We start from the raw sequence: 18,888 nt of genomic DNA, 5'->3' as shown, positions 1-18,888 counted from the left end.
ACCTAACACACACCACTCCCAACTTCTCAGAGCTGCAATCTCAGCTTTGTTTCTGGCAAAAATTCCCAGGATCCTTTTCCCAGAAGTCCTGTTGGGAGACCCCACCCCTCCTCCAGACTCTCTTTGCATTCCTGCAGCTCTTAAAGGCACAGCAAGGGGAAGAAAAGCTCGGATATACACAGGGCTGATTGCCCCTTGGAGAGAGATACAATGGGCTGCAGGCCTAGCCACCCAGGCTGATAGCTAAAAAATCTAAGGATTGAGAGAAGAGTTTTATTAAAATGCACAACAACAATTAGTGATGTTCCTGAGGCTAAATCATCAGGAAATGGAACTCCTACAAGGAAGCCCTTGATTTTTCTGAGTTTCTAGTGGCAGAAGTCCCTTCACCTGTAGCTGCAGGCCAGCAATACGAAGAACTCAATTCCTACAGGCTCCAGTGCTGTTGAAGATAAATCACATCCTTAGGACAAAATCTTCTAGTTTTTGCCTTTGTTGTAGGCCTTTACTTACCTCAACCTCTCCTTCCATGGATGGGTCCAAGATACCCATCGTTCTTTCTCAATCACCTACCAACATAGGGAAGGTTGGGGCATCTCTGGGACATGGAAGGAACCCCGGCCAGGAGTCAGAAGACCTGGGTTCCCAAGAGATGCTAACAGACTGAGAATTTCCAGTGTGGCCCTTGCCTGTCCCTGCCCCCCTTAGATGTTCCTTTCTACCTCTCTTCCAGGTGACCTTAGCCCCTAATTGTGCCTCCCCACACCCTTGGCAAAATCACAATGATTCCTCATCCTCAGGAACAATTCCTCCTATTTATGAGAACCATCTTTGAACTATTCTCCAAACTAGCTGAACTCCAGCTGGTCCTTCCTCGTAAATCTTTATTAAAAATACTGCTCAATTCAGCCTCCTTGCCCAAGCGAGAAGGCTCTTCAGAAAACGTCTCATGCCAGGCATTTTGGAATCAAGTCTTCCGCTAAAGGTGCTCTGGTTGATTTTCTTCCAGGAGCGCCTCGCGTCCTAACGTTGAGACTGTGAACTAAGGTGGGTAAAGTCGAGTGGGGGAAATCAACAATTGCATCACAATTAACGTTGGGGGGCAGCGTTGTGGATAAACTCGTTGTTGGTTTTCTATAGCATGCTTACATTGCTTTTACAATGACATATACATTCGGTATTAATGAGTCTAAAGAATTACCGGAGAGTTGGTGAGAACGCGGGGGGAGGCTTGGGGCTGCTGTTGCCCCGTCGTGGATGGGATGCGCTCCAAAGAGCTTGGCCTCAGAGTCCAGGCCGGCAGTTTCTCCCTCTGCCTGCCAGTGACTCAGGCCTCACACTGACCTCTCCTCAGTCGCCAGCCTCATAGGGACAAGCTTAGTCTCTGCTCCAACTGCACCCACATGGTCTTGGAGGGTTTCACTCTTCTGGATCCCAGAGATGGCAAAGCCCCACAGCTGGCTCCCCTGAGCCTTAGGAGTGGTGAGCCATGGGGCAGACCCAGAGTGGAAACCCTCGTGATCTCGTGACCAGAGGTTTCATAAAGGAAACATGATCTCACCTTGGAGGTAGTCACAGCGTTGACTGACAGACAGTAGCCAACTCTGACCATCTTCATTCAGAGCAAGCCTTACCAATGGACAGGAAAAGATGGCTGGTGCAGTCTGAGATGGGGATAAGATTATTCACTTGGTTCTTTTGCCTTCCTTACCTTTGACCTCTGGCCTTGACCACTGCTATAGCTCAGTAGTGAGGACAGTGACCAAGTATAGTGTCTCCCTTTTCTCCTCTGCCAGGGCCCGATCCTTCTGCTCTCCTGCCGCAGTGTCTTGAGAGAGGAAAGGAATCTTGGCAGCCACCACTATGTCCTCCATGTGGCTGGATCTAGGTCACTAGGCCTTGATCTGTAAGCCCAGTCCTGATTGACTGTTTTCCCTAAATGATCAATCAGAACTGGACAAATTGACACCCAGCCAACCAGCCCACCGAGGCTGATCTCGTCCAGCTTCCCAGGTGCTCTTGGGGTTCTTTGCCACCTTCGCCACTGGTGGTCGTTTCCTGCTGTGCCTCCATAGGAACTGAGGCCCTGATTTCCAGAGCCTCCTGTGCCCCCAGGATCCTCCGTGTTACTGAGCGGTGCTGACCGACTCTGGAAAGTGTGAAGAGGGACTGTCTTCTTGAGGAGGCAGAGCCCTGCTCACAGAATCCCATCTGGGATTCTAGAATTCATCGCTCAGATCTGAACAAGATGTCTCATCTTTTTGTCTTCTCTTCCCTTCTCTTTCTTCTCAGCTTTTCTCTTTATCTTTCATTCACCACTCTGGCTCCTACCCCCATCCTAATAGCTCTTCGCCTTAACGTCATCCTCCAATGCTCCAACCTTTTACAAGTAATTACATTTTTTCCTGCCTGAGTGATGGGAGCAGCTTCTAATTCCCGGTTTATGTTTCTAGATAAAGCACTGGCTGAGTTTATGCCAAAAGGAAAGCCCTTGACAATAATCTCAGCCAACCCCTCTTGCTTCAGCTCTTACCATCTCCCATCTTCCACCTCCAGAACAGCCTCATCTAATCATCCCCAAACTTCCCTAGGACATATGACATCATGGTGTCTTTGCCTATGTGGGTCCCTCAGCCTAGAATGTTCCTCTCTTTTGGAACCAATGAATTGTTATTCATTCTTCGTGTCTTTCTACCACTTCCTCACCTCCATCCCCAGCAGAATAACCCCTTCTTTCATCTGTTTTCATAACACATTGGAGTCTGAATCTTGGAGATCTGGACATGGGCTCATCTGGACATTGGTGCTGTGGGTAGAGAAGCTGGGGGAATCGAACCTCCTGGTGCATAGGTTGACATTCAACCACTGAACCAGTCTGGCTGGGCGTTATGTTTAATCAGTCATGAAAACTTATTAATTTTAGCACCTACATATATATCAAAATATTCTCTCTTCTCTCTTACCCTTTTACCCTGCTGCCGCTTCCTTACTTATGGCTTCTTTATGTCCCACTTTTAATTCATTTAACAACTATTTGGGCGTACCTATGTGCTCCAAGTCTTGCACCATTCACTAGCATGCAATTATGGACAGGATAGACATATTCCTTGCCCTCGCAGAGGATGTAGTCCAGAAGGGGAGGCAATCACGTGGATACTTAAATCAATTATGCAGTGACAGAGCCAGCACTGAATGCAGTGACAGCGTGGGGGTGGAGCCTCTGAGCTCAGTGAATCAGGGGAGACTTTCCAAAGGAGGTGACATCTAAGCTGGGACTTGAAGGATGAATAGGAGTTAGGCCTACAAAGTGGACAGCAGGGAGGAGAGAAGGGGAAGGCTCTAGGCAGAAGCAATAGCAGGTACAAAGACACATGAATCAGAGAGAGCTTAGTGGACATGAGGGACTGATCAAAGTTCCCTGTGAACTTTCAATGACTGGGTGATGGGGCTGGAGGGTATTGTAGGTCAGGTTCCCTGGAATCAGACTGAGACCAACTTGCATGTAAGACATCTGAGGGTGTGGTTTTCTCTGGAACAATAGCTGTTGGGAGTGAGTCAAGCATGAATGGGCACAGAAAGATGCTGCAATGCAGTTGCAACATGGGTCTCAACCAATCTCACAGGAGCTCTGGAACCAGGAGGGCCCCTCTCATATACGTCCCCAATTAAGGCCAGGGGACACCGCCTTGGCACCCGTGCATCAGGCAGTCATTGCCAAGGGCTGGGAGGGTGTATAATCATGAACAAGGCAGAATCCTCTCGAGTGGCATTGTTCTTGCCTGAAGCCAGGAGCCTGGCCCTGTCTCTTTGCAGCCCCCAGCATGGACAGCTGCCTGCCCAGCATTCACGTGGTAGAACGGTCACAGCCTCCCTCTGCTCTTTGAAAGAAAAACCATGTACACCAGTTCCCCAGAGCTCCCCAAACCTCATTGTGATCATTCTGGTTTGACATTTGAAACCCACCTGGATAGTTTCCTATGAAATGATTGTCTCTGGAGGCTGTGTGTCTGGTCCTAAGGGGCACTTGTCACTTGCCAGGTGGGCTGGTTGAGCTCAGGTGGCCTATTTGGAGTCTCTGTTCCTGCAGCACCTGGGAGCCATGTCTCTGCCAGGACCTTCTGAAGTCTCGCTGCCATGAACTCAGATGGGGACGGCTCCAGAATGGAGGAGGCAGACGCGACGAGAGGCACCGATGGGGACTGGATGTGACCTGTGACTTCTGGGAGTAGGAAAGGTGTGGCTGCAGCTAGAGAACACCTGCTGGCCAGGAAATGATGTCATACTGCCATACTCACCTGCATAGAGCTCCTTCCCAAGGAGGCCCCAGGGCCAGGGCTGGTCAGGGTAAGTTGGAAGCTGGGTCTTCTAAAAAAATTTTTTTATTGATTTTGGAGAGAAAGAGGGAGATAGAAACATCGATGATGAGAGAATCATTGATCAGCTGCCTCCTGCACACCCCACACTGGGGATCGAGCCAGCAACCCAGGCATCTGCCCTGACTGGGAATTGAACCATGACCTCCTGGTTCATAGGTCGACACTCAACCACTGAACCACACCAGCCAGTGGGAAGCCTGGTCTTACGCAGGCTCTGTGGCTTCCCCAGCACAGAACCACCCTTGGTCTCTGCTGCACCGGTTCCCAAGTAAGTGAGGCCTCTGGGGACCTACGACCATTTAGTCCACTGGGAACAGACCCCAGGACTTAAAGCTGAAGGGCTAACCCCTCTCCCCAGAGAGTACCTGCTTGGGTGATCGCAGTTCAGTGTTCCAGCCCAAATATTGTCAATTTTGTGCAAAATATTTGTTTGAGTCTTTAGCCACTAGAGGGCAGAGACTTTCAGGTGTTACCTGCCTATGGCTGCAGTCATGGTCTGGTCATAGTCTGTTTCCTTTTGAGATTTGAATGGAAATAAAAAACCTCTCCTCCAGAGTCTGCACTGGGTTCTCAGCAACAGGAGCCCAGGACCACACAGGCCCACCCCAGCCACACGGCTTCCCCCCTATAGGCATGGCAGTTCCTTAGACTCAGAGACACACAGACACCAGAGGTGGATGAGCAAAGAACACACTGGGCCCATCCTCCTCACGTGAGAAGCAGCAGGAGCCACGGGTGGTCTCAGCGGCACAGGCAGGAGCAGAGCTCTGGGCCAGCCCCAGTCCATGGCTCTCTCCACCGGTTATACTGTTTCTGGGTCTTTGCTCAGTGTTTCTCAGGCTAACAAGCCCATTGCAAATGCTGTATATGAACGGCAACTTTTCATCAGAAACAGCAATCCTGACAAACCCTTTACCTGATCTGACACGATCCTTTCCTGAACCCACAGATCATGGCCCTAGAGTGGTGAGGACACACCTAGTGACACCTTTCCTGGCTGCAGACCAGGTAATAGAGGTGAGCGTCATATAGAATCTTCCATAAAATGAGAGGTGAGAGCTGCCATGACTGAGGGTCATACGTACCTAAGGAGACAGAAAGAAGCGTCCGAGAGAAGTAGGCTCCTTAGCCAGGTGGACAGGTATGCTCAGGAAGTCTTGCCCTATGCCTGGCATTCCCATGCAGCAATTTCCCTAAGACCCTTAGAGCTCCTTGCTGCAGAGATGCACAAGGTCAAGTCTCCCAGCTCAGCATGAGGCCTTGCTCTCCTCAATCATTTTCCTTTGCCTCGAAAGGGAGGGACATGAAGCCCTGCTCCGGCCTCTGGCTTCGTCCGAGCTGTCCCTGTACAGTGATTGCATGTACGTGTGTGTGTGCATGTGCACAGTGACTGGGAATACCAAGCAACATTAGGTGAAGATCACTGAGAGGCTGGGGCAAGGGAGGAGGTTCAGGCAGGGGCAGCCTGTTCCACACTTGGTTTGTGTGTCGAGCCCTATGGCGATTGCCAGAGTCCCTTTAAGCCCAGAAGGGTGGAAGCCAAGTACAGAACTGCTGTTGTCCTTAGGGTATGTTTGTGATCTGGTTGCGCCAGGGACTGACAAGGGCCTGGGCAGGGATCCCGAAGGGCCGGGAGAATAGTAGGAAGATAAGGCCTAAAGGTCACAGGGCTGGTCGGTGGCAGAGCAGATCCTCCGCCCACCACGGGCCGGCTGTTTCCCACCACACTCTGCTTGGAGCGAACTGGTTTGAGTTCCTTCTGCATCTTCTCAGGCCAGCTGGTCTCTCCCACTGCTTCCATCTACCAGAATAAGGCAAACGTTTTACGATGAGAGCCCAAAGCAGTGAGATAGTGCACTAAAATAGTTTCAAGTGGTGGGCAAAAGTTTAATCTTCCTTCCCAGTCCTTAACCTTGGATAATTACAGCTTCAAGCCTGAAATCTGCCTTTCCCAAGCTAGTGATTTTACCTTGGCCCCTGGAGTCAAAGGTCATGAGTTCGCCCCTCAATCATATAAACACCTTCCTCCACCAGGACCTGCCCTCCCCAGGGAAGATCAGAAGACGTGTGGATGGTGCTGGGGTTTCCTGTGTCTGCTCTTCTCCTCCAAGCCGGAAAGGACCCCCAGGGGGTTGTGGATCCCACTGAGGCTTCCTGCTCAGGACCGGTCGTTTAAGGAGGCACCACAACAACTGTTTATTTTTTCATGGGCTGTCAAAATTGACATAATGGAGCCATTCAGTTAAACGTCAATATTTGGTTTACCAGATATAACAAGCATTTGAATACTTCACTAAACTTTTCTGGTTTCTTTAGTCATAGACATAACCCTTGAATTTTCTGAGTCCATTGTTTACATTTTTTGAAATTCCCACCTTTATGTCCCCTAAAATTTCAAGATCAGTAAGCTTTAAAAGGTAGGAAACAGCCGAAACCGGTTTGGCTCAGTGGATAGAGCGTCGGCCTGTGGACTGAAAGGTCCCAGTTTCGATTCCGGTCAAGGGCATGTACCTGGGTTGCGGGCACATCCCCAGTGGGAGATGTGCAGGAGGCAGTTGATCGATGTTTCTCTCTCATCGATGTTTCTAACTCTCTATCTCTCTCCCTTCCTCTCTGTAAAAAATCAATAAAAAAATATATATATATAAAAAAGGTAGGAAACAATGAAGAATACTGCGTTTGGGTTGGCTCTAGGTGACAATTTTCCTCCTCCCTTGTATTCATAGGCAGAGGTTGTACTTGCTCTTATTCTTTTGGTGACATAGGCTCATTCTTCTTTGCTTAGATATTTTTTGGGGGTGGGGGTGGGGAAGGAAAGAACCAAGTGACAATTGCTGCCAAAATGGCATTGTCTTGACCTGGATGCACGCCCGGAGGGTTTCTGGAAGCTGCTGCAGCAGGAGCTGAGCATCCTCAGGCCTGTGGCAGGGCCAGCAGGTGTTAACAGCCCTGGTCAGGGCCCATCCACTGGGGCAGGTCAGGCAGGCAGCTTCCTGTGGATCTCAAGTATGGAAAACACTGGGAGGCAAAGTTTGAATGTCTTCTTGTTAATTTTACTCAAACTCACACAACTCTTTCCAACCCTATCAGTGCTGTTCAAGACAGTGTGACACTTAACTTTGCAGAGAGAACAAAGGAAAACCAATATATAGCTTAGACAAATATTTACTTCGGTTGAAGTACTTTCCACCCAGGTGTTCTAATTTGGAACACAGCATAGAGCTGCTCTTCTTCCATTTTATATGGTAGCTCCGATACCCTGTTTCTCTCCAGGGCTGGGTCTTATTTTCAATAAAGCCTTTATGTATTCACTCTTTCCATCCAGAAAACACAATTTAAAAATACTGACCATAATGTTGGGACAAAGTGCAGATTTGTTGCTCATCTAAGAAAGTCCATGAGACTTGGTAGGTCCAGCCGGGAAGTGAATCGTTGGTCGAGTTCCAATCTGATCTGTGGACACGCAGGCGGGGTGGTGCACTGTGGTTGCTTTATGAAACATGAAGTTTATGGCAATGTTTTTTCATCAGGTTCTTATCGGGCTTGCACTTGCTTGTGCACTTTTGAAAATTTTATTTTAGACTTAAAATGTTGTTAGTTCCAAAATCTCTTGAGGAAAAAATATTATTTTTTAAAAGTCATTACTTTTTTTAGATGAGGGTAAAACTTGTTTCTGGAAAGTTTATTTACCAGTTGATATAGTCCACAAGCTCAACTCTGAAGCCTTGAATACAAGTATCTTCAGATACTTGAAGACATTATTTTATTATCTGAAAGCTCTGAGTGTGGTGAATTAGAGAAATTATCTTTCTTTGATTAATTCAAATCTGGATACTGTCACCATGCAAAAACGAATTTTGTCTAAATTGTGAAAAAATCAGTATCTTGGGGGTAATGTTCACTTGATAGGAAAAGCTATGAATATTACTGTTAGGTTAGGTGGCTCAGGAGGCGGCGCAAGAAATAGAGTCCAGTGAATCAGAAAAGAAAGGAAAGGAAAAGGTTTATTCTGCGTCCCCGGGAGACCCACGTACCCCAAGGACAGGGCACGTGGATTCACGCCAACAGGGAGGGGGGCGCTTTTTTTATACTGCGGTTGGGTGAGGGGCGGGGACATGAGCTGAGGAATTCTCTGCTGCAGGGAATGGGCGGAATATTCAGGACGAAGTTCTTATCTGTGTGGGGGTATGTGAATTCAGGGAGAAGAAGCTGGTATCTGTGTCTGGCACCTTGATCTGTGAGAAATTCCAGGGGAAGTCCATTATCTTGTCATGTCTGCATGTATCCGATCCTGGGCTCTCTCCGACCTAACAATTACTAGTCAAGCATTGGCTTGGAATAGCTTTAATGGAAAGAATAATATCGGAATAATAACTATAATGAATTTAGTATGGAGCCAAGAAGATATTAACTTTTTAAAAAAACTAACTTTTTACTCTCTGGAACTGCAAATTGAATTTTCAAAACATAAAGAAAATAGACAAAAATGATACCATACATTGTAAGCCATAGAACACAGTGTTGTTTATTATTATAACTTTTACATTGATCACTGTACTAACTGTCAGGCAATGCTCCTCTAGCCTTCGCGGAGAAATCTCACTTACGGTGAGAGTGTGGGAGGCAGTGCAGTGACTTCAGGGAACAGCCTCTGTGGCCCAGGTCCCTTCGACCTGTTCTCTTGCCAGCCAGGCAAAGATGCATGTGAATGCTCAGCTGGCCTGTGGGTGAACTGGGGGAGCCTGATGCCAATAAGGCTTAACTCTCTGAGGCTTGGGGGCCATCTTGGTTATTGGTCCTTTCCAGGCCCAGAGCTCCTGGACACGGTGAAAAGACAGCAGGGAGTGTGCGGACAGGGGTGATTATGCTGCTGGTTTAATTTTGCAGCCCATATGCCCAGGGAGCCTAGGCAGCAAGTGACAAGTAAGCCTTCCGAGTGGAAGAAGGGAGGAGGGGGTTCTGCCATGGCCCTTGGAGAGCCTGAATCGGATTTCTTAGGAGACTGAGCAAAGGGCGCTTGATACCTGACATCTTCGACACTAGAGGCAGGTGCACAGCGCTGCTCGGGGCTTCTGTTTGCCTTACATCTGGGCTTAGAGGTGAGGACCAGGCCTCGCCTTCTACAGCTCCTGGAATACCAGCCAACCCTCTTGCCCTGCTTTCCTTGAAGTTCTCCTACAGGTCTTCCCTGGATATTTCCTCGGTTGGTGGGGCAACTTCTCCCTCCGGTCATTTTCTTTCTCTTAGCTCTACTATTTCACCTCTTCCTCGAAGGTCAGCCTATTTCAGATGCAGTCAGATTAAGGTGGAATAGCATGTGCGGGAACAAAGGGCCCCATTCATCTTGGCCTCTTTTCCAGAAAGGGCATCTCAGGGACCCACCATAATTCTCTGAGGACTGCCTGCGACTGATCTCTGGCTTCAAAGATAAAATCCCGAACAGCGCCTCTGCAGCTTCACTGGCTCCGTGGCTGGGGAAGCAACCACGGGTGGTTGTTAAAGGATGTTGAGGGGTATCTCCTCTCTCTGTTCTGGAGAGAAGATTGGAGGGGCAGGAGTCAGAAGGCCCCATCCGTGATAAAACCTCAGTCTCAGAGAAACCTCACTGGCCACTCATAGCTCTGGCTATGCTCAGTGTCAGCAACCAGCTCAGGAATGCGGTGTGTGAGAGACATTCTCTTAGCAGGGTCTAGGACGGGACAGTAAAGCAACAGGCGAGGCCACCCTCTCTGGCTTGAGTGTGGGTGGCAATTCCAGGCTGGACATTGCCAATATCCCCCAGTGGCCATCAGTGAAATGGGGGGCTATGAGCAGCTAAACGGCCTGCGAATTCCCAGGATCCATATACAAGACGCAGGCATCATTTTTGGCCATATGCACAACCATGTTTTATGTCCTTTTCTCCGTTTATTAAATCACTTTCTATACCTTTGTTTTGAAAGTTCTAGCAAGCTGGCAGAGTTAGATAGAGACCAGGTGAGGGGGAAGGTCAGTGGACTGGCCCCAGACTATTCCATATCGCAGGGCTGCTGCGAGGGGGGAGGGGCAACTGGAGAAAGCACCATGGCAACACTCGTGGTGTGGAGACCTTATGTGAGGGGACAGCTGGCAGAATTATGTTCATCCAATCTAGACTTGATAAAACCCTTCTCTCTTAATTAGCTGCAATAATTCTTTCTGAAGTCTTCAGAAAAGGAACAGACCACCTCTAACTTAGTATACGTAGCATTTTCATCTCTGCGTTTCCAAGGGTGGGAATGTCTTGTTTGAACCTTTACTTTGGCGCAGAGACGAGGGGGAGAAAGCATCCAACCCGAGCATGTGAGCAGTCAGTAGAATGACAATAATCGTGGTTTTCCTCCAGGATTTCTTGTGACATCGCAAGATCTATAACCTTCATAACGAGCTGCCTTTCTTTAGCTTCTGCTCTATTTAAGTGTCCACGGATATTACTCCCCACCCCCTCCTCTGCCCCTTACTCCTCACCCCTCACTCCACCCTCCTGCATGTTAAGTATTGCATGTTGGACAAAACCCTTCCCCCCAAGTTCAAGGAGACAAGGTTGGAATTTTTCAAAAGGAACATTTACTAGGAAACTAAAGGGAAACCAAACAGAATGCAAGAGAACAAAAGTAGAGTTGCAGATCGGCTGAGGGAGTTCAAATGTATAACGGGCCTCTGGCCACAGCTGGACTGGCTAGGCAAAGCTTTCCAGACACAAAGCCACCTGCCTGCCATGTGGGCAGGCCTCTTTGCCTTCTGGCCTCTTTAAAACCACCTTCTGTTTCATACCAACAAACCAGGAGCATACTCATTAGTACCCCAGGGCTGCTAGCTCTTTGGGCAGGAAGATCTTGATGGGGGAATAACAGACACAGCCGCCCCAGGATCTCCTGCCCAGGCTCCCAGTGCCAAGGACCTATCAAAATTTATTGGGAGGGCTGCCTGATACTTATTCGGGATAGTTCGGTTTATCTGGGACCATTCTTCTGGGCTTATCTGCCTGACTCTGGTGATCATATTTCTGCTGGTACGAGTGTTTCATGCTTTGCTCCTAACACTGAAATGGTGAAGGATGTCTGAATAGGGAGAACTAGGCAGAACGAGTTGGGCAAAGAAAGTAGCATTCTTCTCATGTCGTCAGACATAGGCAGAAACTTGGGTCCCCCTTCCATCCTGGAGGATGAAAGCCAATGAGATGGAAATGAATCAGGTAGGCTGGGGAGCACGTGAAGCTGGGGCGCAGCAATAGTGCCCCATACAACCAAAGGCCTCCATCCTTTTAGATCTGACATCAGGGTATTTCCTATACCAGGCAGCTGTGGCAACACAAAACTTTCTGAAGACACACAATGATCCTGTTTCCACCCAGTTAGCCCTCCTGAAATGATAATTCAAATAAAGATAATGAGCTTCCCAGGAAGGTAAACTATAATCTAACTCTGGATTCTGCTGCAAAGGGATCGCATGAAAAGGGAAATGTTATCTTGCAGAAGTGGTGAAAATGTGTGGGTGCGGTACCTTGCACCCATCATGGGAGAGAGCGGACTTCTCCGCCCGGGGTATGCTGAGGCCTTTGGCTTCATTTATATGAAGGCAGAAGCAATGAGGATGAGGAACACAGTTGGCAGTGAGTTGGCTGATATGGTCACAAAGGAAGCTGAGTAATGAGTTACTGGGGAGAGCCCTTGACCTTCACTCTTGTGGGTATTTCCATTCCCCAAGTGCTATGAGAGTGATCTATGTGTCTGGAAGTGGAAAGGAAACCTGTCTGTAGCTGCCCAAGGCTACCCTGTGGGCTGCTGCATGTGGAATTACCCCAGAAGGCACTCAGGCCAAGAAGGCCCAAAAGTTGTGCCTCCACTCATGGGATTGCTGTACTATCTCTCCATGAACTCAGCTCTCACAATGGCACCTCTATTTCTGAGGCTGTTCCCTCCATGGGCAAATGAGTCTGGGAAAGGGTACTCAGTGCTTACACCACTGAGATGGATGCATCGCTAACAGGGATGATAACTTTCATTCTAATGCCAACACTGGTTGGAAAGAAGTGGCTGCTGGCTACCCAGAAGATAGTGCTGTGGATTCTGACTCCTCAGAACCTGGGTTTAGCAGACGAGAGGGTCACGATCAACTGGTACTCGCTGCCATGTGTATGGGAGAGGGCAGTGGGTTTGCTGTGAGCTAGCCCTCCTTGCACTAGATCTTCTCCAGGGGACAGCGTGCTTATCCTACTCCATCCTGGAGCTATTCCTGGCAAAGCTGGAACACTTGTTGGGTAAAATATTTTCTGGAGACAGCTATTAGCTCAAAGATGAATTAAACCTGCTGCCTAGTTAGCACCTGGATATATTTTAAAGTATTCTGTCCTTCCAGGGCATTCAAACAAATAGCATCATGTCAGTATGACGTTACCAGGGCAGATGCTGTGCCATCACTGAGAGTCCTGGTACTCAAGGTCCTCTCAGTCCTCTCACTGTATCAGCTGGTTTCCTCCGTGGTCCAATCCTGGTTCTTGACTGTGAGAGACGTGCTGCCCCGACAGCACACCACCTTAGACCATCTGAAGACAACTGGACCATTCATGTTCACCAAACCCAGTCTGGAAAGAAGGCCAGTTATCACTGTGGTTACAGCTGAGCATTTGGTCACTGGAGTCGTCCGGGCGTTGTTGGATAGGGAATGTTACTTAAGATCTTTGTGAGATGGTTGTCCTACTGTGTCCGTGGCAAAGCAGTTCTCTTACCCACAGTCATCGTTTCTGCAGGAAGAAGAAACAAAAAGAATGCTTTGGTTTTCACTCACATATTTTGAACGTGTAGCAAACAAGTGCCAGGCATTGTGCTGGATGCAGGGGATGCAGTCCCATGGGTAAGACACACACCTTGCTTTCCAGGGGGCTCACAGAGGGAGAAATTACAACATGGGAAGCTGAATAACAGAGGTGCACATTAAAATGCATCAGAGCAAGTAGGAGGGAGGGGAGAGCTTCCAGGGGGTTGAGGAGGCTGCAGAGAGGATGCTGAAAGATAAGTCTTTAAATTTTTAAAAAATCTTTAAGTATAGTTGGTATAAATATTACATTAGTTCCAGGTGTACAATAAAGTGATTAGACTTTTATATACCTTACACTGTGACCACCACACTAAGTCTAGTAATCGTTTGTCACCATGAAAATTTATCACAATATTATTGACTATATTCCCCTTCACCTTCCCACCCATGCACCACCCCCTCCCCTTTGGCAGCCATCAGTTTGATCTGTTTCTATGAGTCTGCAAAGAAAGCAAGTTGAAACCACAATGAGCTACCACCTCACAAAAGTCAGAATAGCTATTAGCAAAAAGTCAATGAATAACACGTGTTGGCAAGGAAGTGGACAGGCAACCCTTGGGCACTGTTGGTAGGGCAGCAGATTGGTGCAGCCACTACAGAAATCAGTATGGAGTTTCCTCAAAAAATTAAAAATAGAACTACCATAGGACCCAGCAATTCCACTTCTGGGTATTTATCCGAACAAAATAAAAACACGAATTTAAAAAGATATATGGAGGAAACCAAGATGGCGGCATAGGTTAATGCCGGAGTTTGCTGCCTCGAACAACCACTTGAAAAAAAACAACTAAAAGACGGAACGGACATCACCCAGAACCACAGGAACACTGGCTGAGTGGAAGTCCTACAACTAGGAGGAAAGAGAAACACATAACAAGACTCAGAGGAGGTGCAGTGCTGAAGCCAAATACTAAGGTGCGGAGTGCATGCAGAGCGGGCTGGTGGCTGAGGGCGCAGTTGGTGTTTTCAATCGGGAGGGGGTCGCAGACTCTGAGCTCCAGATCCGGGTGAGTCTTTAGGGACCCAGACTCAAACGGGAGAAGCGGGACTGTCTGGCTTCGGTCGGAACTCGAAGGCAGCTTTTTCTCCAAGGTTTGCAGCAGTTGCTGGGACTCAGAGAGGCAGAGCCCCTGGGGACGGGACTGAGAGCAGCCATAACTGCTCGCTCCGGCCCACCCTGTTGATCCCGTGAGACCCGCCCCGCCCAAGCCCTGCCCAGAGGCATTTGCCAGATAGCCTCAGGCAAAGGCTAGATTAGCACCTCCCTAGAGGACAGAAGTTCTCTCACTGCAGACACAGCTGATTCTCACAGCCAGTTGGCCTGGAGGTCAAATCCCTGCCAGTATTACCTACAACAATCTAGGCTTAACTACAACAAGACTGCGCATAAAGAACACTAGGAGTTGCACCAAGAAAGCATAAAAAATGCGGAGACAAAGAAACAGGACAAAATTGTCAATGGAAGATATAGAGTTCAGAACCACACTTTTAAGGTCTCTTAAGAACTGTCTAGAAGCTGCCAATAAACTTAATGAGATCTACAAGAAATCTAATGAGACCCTTGATGTTATGATAAAGAACCAACTAGAAATTAAGCATACACTGACTGAAATAAAGAATACTATACAGACTCCCAACAGCAGACCAGAGGAGCGCAAGAATCAAGGCAAAGATTTGAAATGCGAAGAAGCAAAAAACACCCAACCAGAAAAGCAAAATGAAAAAAGAATCCGAAAATACGAAGATAGTGTAAGGAGCCTCTGGGACAGCTTCAAGCGTAACGACATCAGAATTATAGGGGTGCCAGAAGATGAGAGAGAGCAAGATATTGAAAACCTATTTGAAGAAATAATGACAGAAAACTTCCCCCACCTGGTGAAAGAAATAGACTTACAGGTCCAGGAAGCGCAGAGAACCCCAAACAAAAGGAATCCAAAGAGGACCACACCAAGACACATCATAATTAAAATGCCAAGAGCAAAAGACAAAGAGAGACTCTTAAAAGCAGCAAGAGAAAGAAACTCAGTTACCTACAAGGGAATACCCATACGACTGTCAGCTGATTTCTCAACAGAAACTTTGCAGGCCAGAAGGGAATGGCAAGAAATATTCAAAGTGATGAATGCCAAGAACCTACAACCAAGATTACTTTATCCAGCAAAGCTATCATTCAGAATTGAAGGTCAGATAAAGAGCTTCACAGATAAGGAAAAGCTAAAGGAGTTCATCACCACCAAACCAGTATTATATGAAATGCTGAAAGGTATCCTTTAAGAAGAGGAAGAGGAAGAAAAAGGTAAAGATACAAATTATGAACAACAAATATACATCTATCAACAAGTGAATCTAAGAATCAAGTGAATAACTAATCTGATGAACAGAATGAACTGGTGATTATAATAGAATCAGGGACATAGAAAGGGAATGGACTGACTACTCTTGGGGGGGAAAGGGGTGTGGGAGATGCGGGAAGAGACTGGACAAAAATCGTGCACCTATGGATGAGGACAGTGGGTGGGAAGTGAGGGCGGAGGGTGGGGCGGGAACTGGGAGGAGGGGAGTTTTGGGGGGGGGGAAAGAGGAACAAATGTAATAATCTGAACAATACAGATTTAATTAAAAAAAAAAGATATATGCACCCCTATATATATTGAGGACTTATTTCCAATAACCAACATATAGAAGCAATGTAGGTGTCCATTAATATATGGATGGATAAAGCAGGTGTGGTACATATATACAATGAAATATTACTCAGCAATAAAAATGAATAAAAGCTTGCCGTTTGCGACACCATGGATAGACCTGCAGGTTATTTTGCTCAGTGAAATAAGTCAGACAAAAAGACAAATACCATATGGTTTCATTTACACGTGGAATCTAAAGAACCAAAGCAAAGGGACAAACAAGAAGAAGGATACGTCTTGAGCTGGAGCATTTAGGCTGAAAGGGAGGGCATCCATCAGGAGAGGAGAGAGCTGGGCACAGGCACGAGGCAGGAAAGGGCACGTGGCACACTGGATGTATTGTCAGAACGAGGTGGAGTGAGGGGCGGAGTCGTGGGAAGTGAGCTGGGGAATGGTGCAACATCCCTTCCTTGTTTCCAGTCCATGAAGGGCAGGCTTTCAGTGGAGCCCAGACTTAGAGAAGCAAGATCTTTTGTTTCCCCGTCAGCCCAGCCTTCAACTTAACTTATCAACTCAGGCCATTTCCCAGTGCAGATGGAGGGAATTCAAGGTGAGTCACAGAGAGAAAGAAAACGGGAGTCACTGCCAGGGGCACGGCGATGACAAAAACGATGCACAGACACGATGGGAGAGCCCAGAAATTCTCCAACCAGGATACATGAACCGAATTCCAAAGCCCAGGTGTTCACACGCGAGGCTAGTAGAGAGAGAAACACAAGCCAGAGAGCGTACACTGGCGAGGGAAAAGCATGTCGGACTGCGACCCGGGGCTTTGAAGCGCGTGTCTGGGTGTGGGAGCACCCATCCCCCTAGGAAAGGCTATGTTCCTTTCTGAATCCAGGAGGGAAATGTGAGTGGATATTTGCCTTATATTGTGATTCAGATACAATGCTCCCAGGCTAGCTGATGCTCAGGAGTTCCCTCCGAGTGGCTCTACTTCCCCATCCACCACCCACAGCAGGCCCTGCTTCCCAGAGCCCCTTCTCTCAGCTGTGAGGCCCACAGCTGCAGGTCCAGTGAGCAGCCTGCGGCCTTCCGTATGAGGGAAGGCAATCTATGGACAGGCTCCGCCCCACCAATGAATTCGGCCTGGAATTAGTTGTCCTGCTATTAGACAATGAGGCCATGTGCCACATTCTTCCAGCGTTGTAGTACCTGTTGTGTGCCAGGCACAAGGAAATGAACTGTTCAAATCCTTAAGAGAATCCTACGAGGTTCTTTACTGGAGGATGCAGATACCAAAAGATTAATTTGCCCAAAGCCACACTGTTACTAAGTGACAGAGCTGGGATGTGAACCCAAGATGTCTAACTTCAAAGTCTAAGCTCTAACAATTACATGACCCCTAAACTCATTCTGTAAGTTCAGTCTATCCATTGAAGCTTCTGCCTTGGTTTTTCTAGGCAGATGAGGTAACTGTAAGAAACTCCAGTCCAATTAGTAGAATGCAGCAGGTGCCACACCCCACTTACGGTTCCTACTTTCTTATTCCATTCCTCTGGATCCCCCTGGTTAGTGACCTGCTTGTGTGTCTCATTTGCCCCTCAGTTCTATGTACAACCCCAGGCTCCCTTGTTCTGACCTTATTTCACCTCCATTTCCTTCAGACTGTCTGGGTAGAGCTCTCCCGAAATGCCCACGCCGCAGGGACACTCCCTTTTCTGATTTGTTCTGGCCTAATCTGAAGCCGGCTTAGAGGGCTGGGCTACGACCTCAGCCAGTCTTTTACCAGTTCCCAGGCTCAGTAATACCACGAGCAGAGGCCATCTGCCAATGGCCAAACCACAGGAAAGCTCCAATCTGGCCTCCATAGCTGGCCTTCGCTCAGTTAGTGAGTTTCCTCGTGCACAATTAGCTGGAGTCAAGCTCAGCCCCTGGGAATACTGTGGAGTAGACTACGGTCTCCCCTTCTCCAGCTGAGTAAGTTTTCTGGGCCCTGATAATGTCTGGTCCTAGTATCCTATGTTTTCCTCCTCTTGGCAGTGCCACTAAGTCCCCAGAATGTTTTTGGCCCGCCAGCCACACGATGATGGGATAAAGGAGTTTCAGTGTGTCTAGTGCAGCCGTGGGCAAACTACGGCCCGCGGGCCGGATCCGGCCCGTTTGAAATGAATAAAACTATTGAAAAAAAAGACCGTACCCTTTTATGTAATGATGTTTACTTTGAATTTATATTAGTTCACACAAACACTCCATCCATGCTTTTGTTCCGGCCCTCCGGTCCAGTTTAAGAACCCATTGTGGCCCTCGAGTCAAAAAGTTTGCCCACCCCTGGTCTAGTGGGACGCAGGGCTCATCTCCACCAGAGGTCTTGTAAGAGAAGCTTCTTGAAAATGATGCTCTCCTGGGGAAAGTCAGGGATACAAGTCAGTGTGAGGAAAGCAGTTCAGTTGTTCCAGGAGAAGGGCGATTTCGAGCATGGCATGGGTGAACTGTGCTATGGCTCAAACCCTTTGGTTTGTCTTGTGGGAAGAAGACTGGAAAAACTCAACCAACCAACCAATCTGACCCAGTAGGAACTTGGTGGGGGGATGGGGTGGTGGTGACCGTGGCATCAAGACTAGATAACAATGGTGTTCAAGCCCCGGTGGCCCTAAGGCTGGCCTTGCTGGTCCAGGGCTGGCACCAGGCCCATTTTAGTGGGCAGAAGCAGCAGCAACCTTGTTATCAGGCCTCCCAGGCAGCACCTGGGGTTTAGAGGGTATCAGGGAGTTTAGTGGCATCAGCAGGAGTAGTGGTTATAATCTTTTCTGAACAGAGGGGATTTTAAGCGAATTCAATTGCTCTGAGACATATGAATCTGATTTGAATTAAATTGAATTGAAACCAAAGATGAGAACTGTCCCAGTGAAAACTGTAATGTGAAGTGACATTTCAATCACAAAAATGACAGCTGATGTGAGACAGGCCACTGAGACTGACCTCAAATTAAGACCATGAAAAGACTGAGTGGATCATTAGATAATATCTTCCTGTGAATTTGAAAATGG

At 47.9% G+C, this 18,888-nt stretch overlaps 1 protein-coding gene across 1 annotated transcript in view; it reads right to left on the bottom strand.

The window, feature by feature from the left end:
* Window positions 1-10,904: 10,904 nt before the first annotated feature.
* The window catches only part of SYT9 (synaptotagmin 9), a 168,236-nt gene continuing 160,252 nt past the window's right edge, over window positions 10,905-18,888 (bottom strand). Inside the window, exon 7 of the mRNA XM_036325265.1 lies at window positions 10,905-13,137. Coding sequence (XP_036181158.1) covers window positions 13,129-13,137 — 9 coding nt within the window. The 3' untranslated portion in view covers window positions 10,905-13,128. The remainder of the gene's footprint in view (window positions 13,138-18,888) is intronic.

The sequence above is a fragment of the Myotis myotis genome, unplaced genomic scaffold, assembly GCF_014108235.1.
Source record: "Myotis myotis isolate mMyoMyo1 unplaced genomic scaffold, mMyoMyo1.p scaffold_m19_p_10, whole genome shotgun sequence".
NCBI classification, from domain to species: domain Eukaryota; kingdom Metazoa; phylum Chordata; class Mammalia; order Chiroptera; family Vespertilionidae; genus Myotis; species Myotis myotis.
This window is presented reverse-complemented; position numbering and strand designations above follow the sequence as displayed.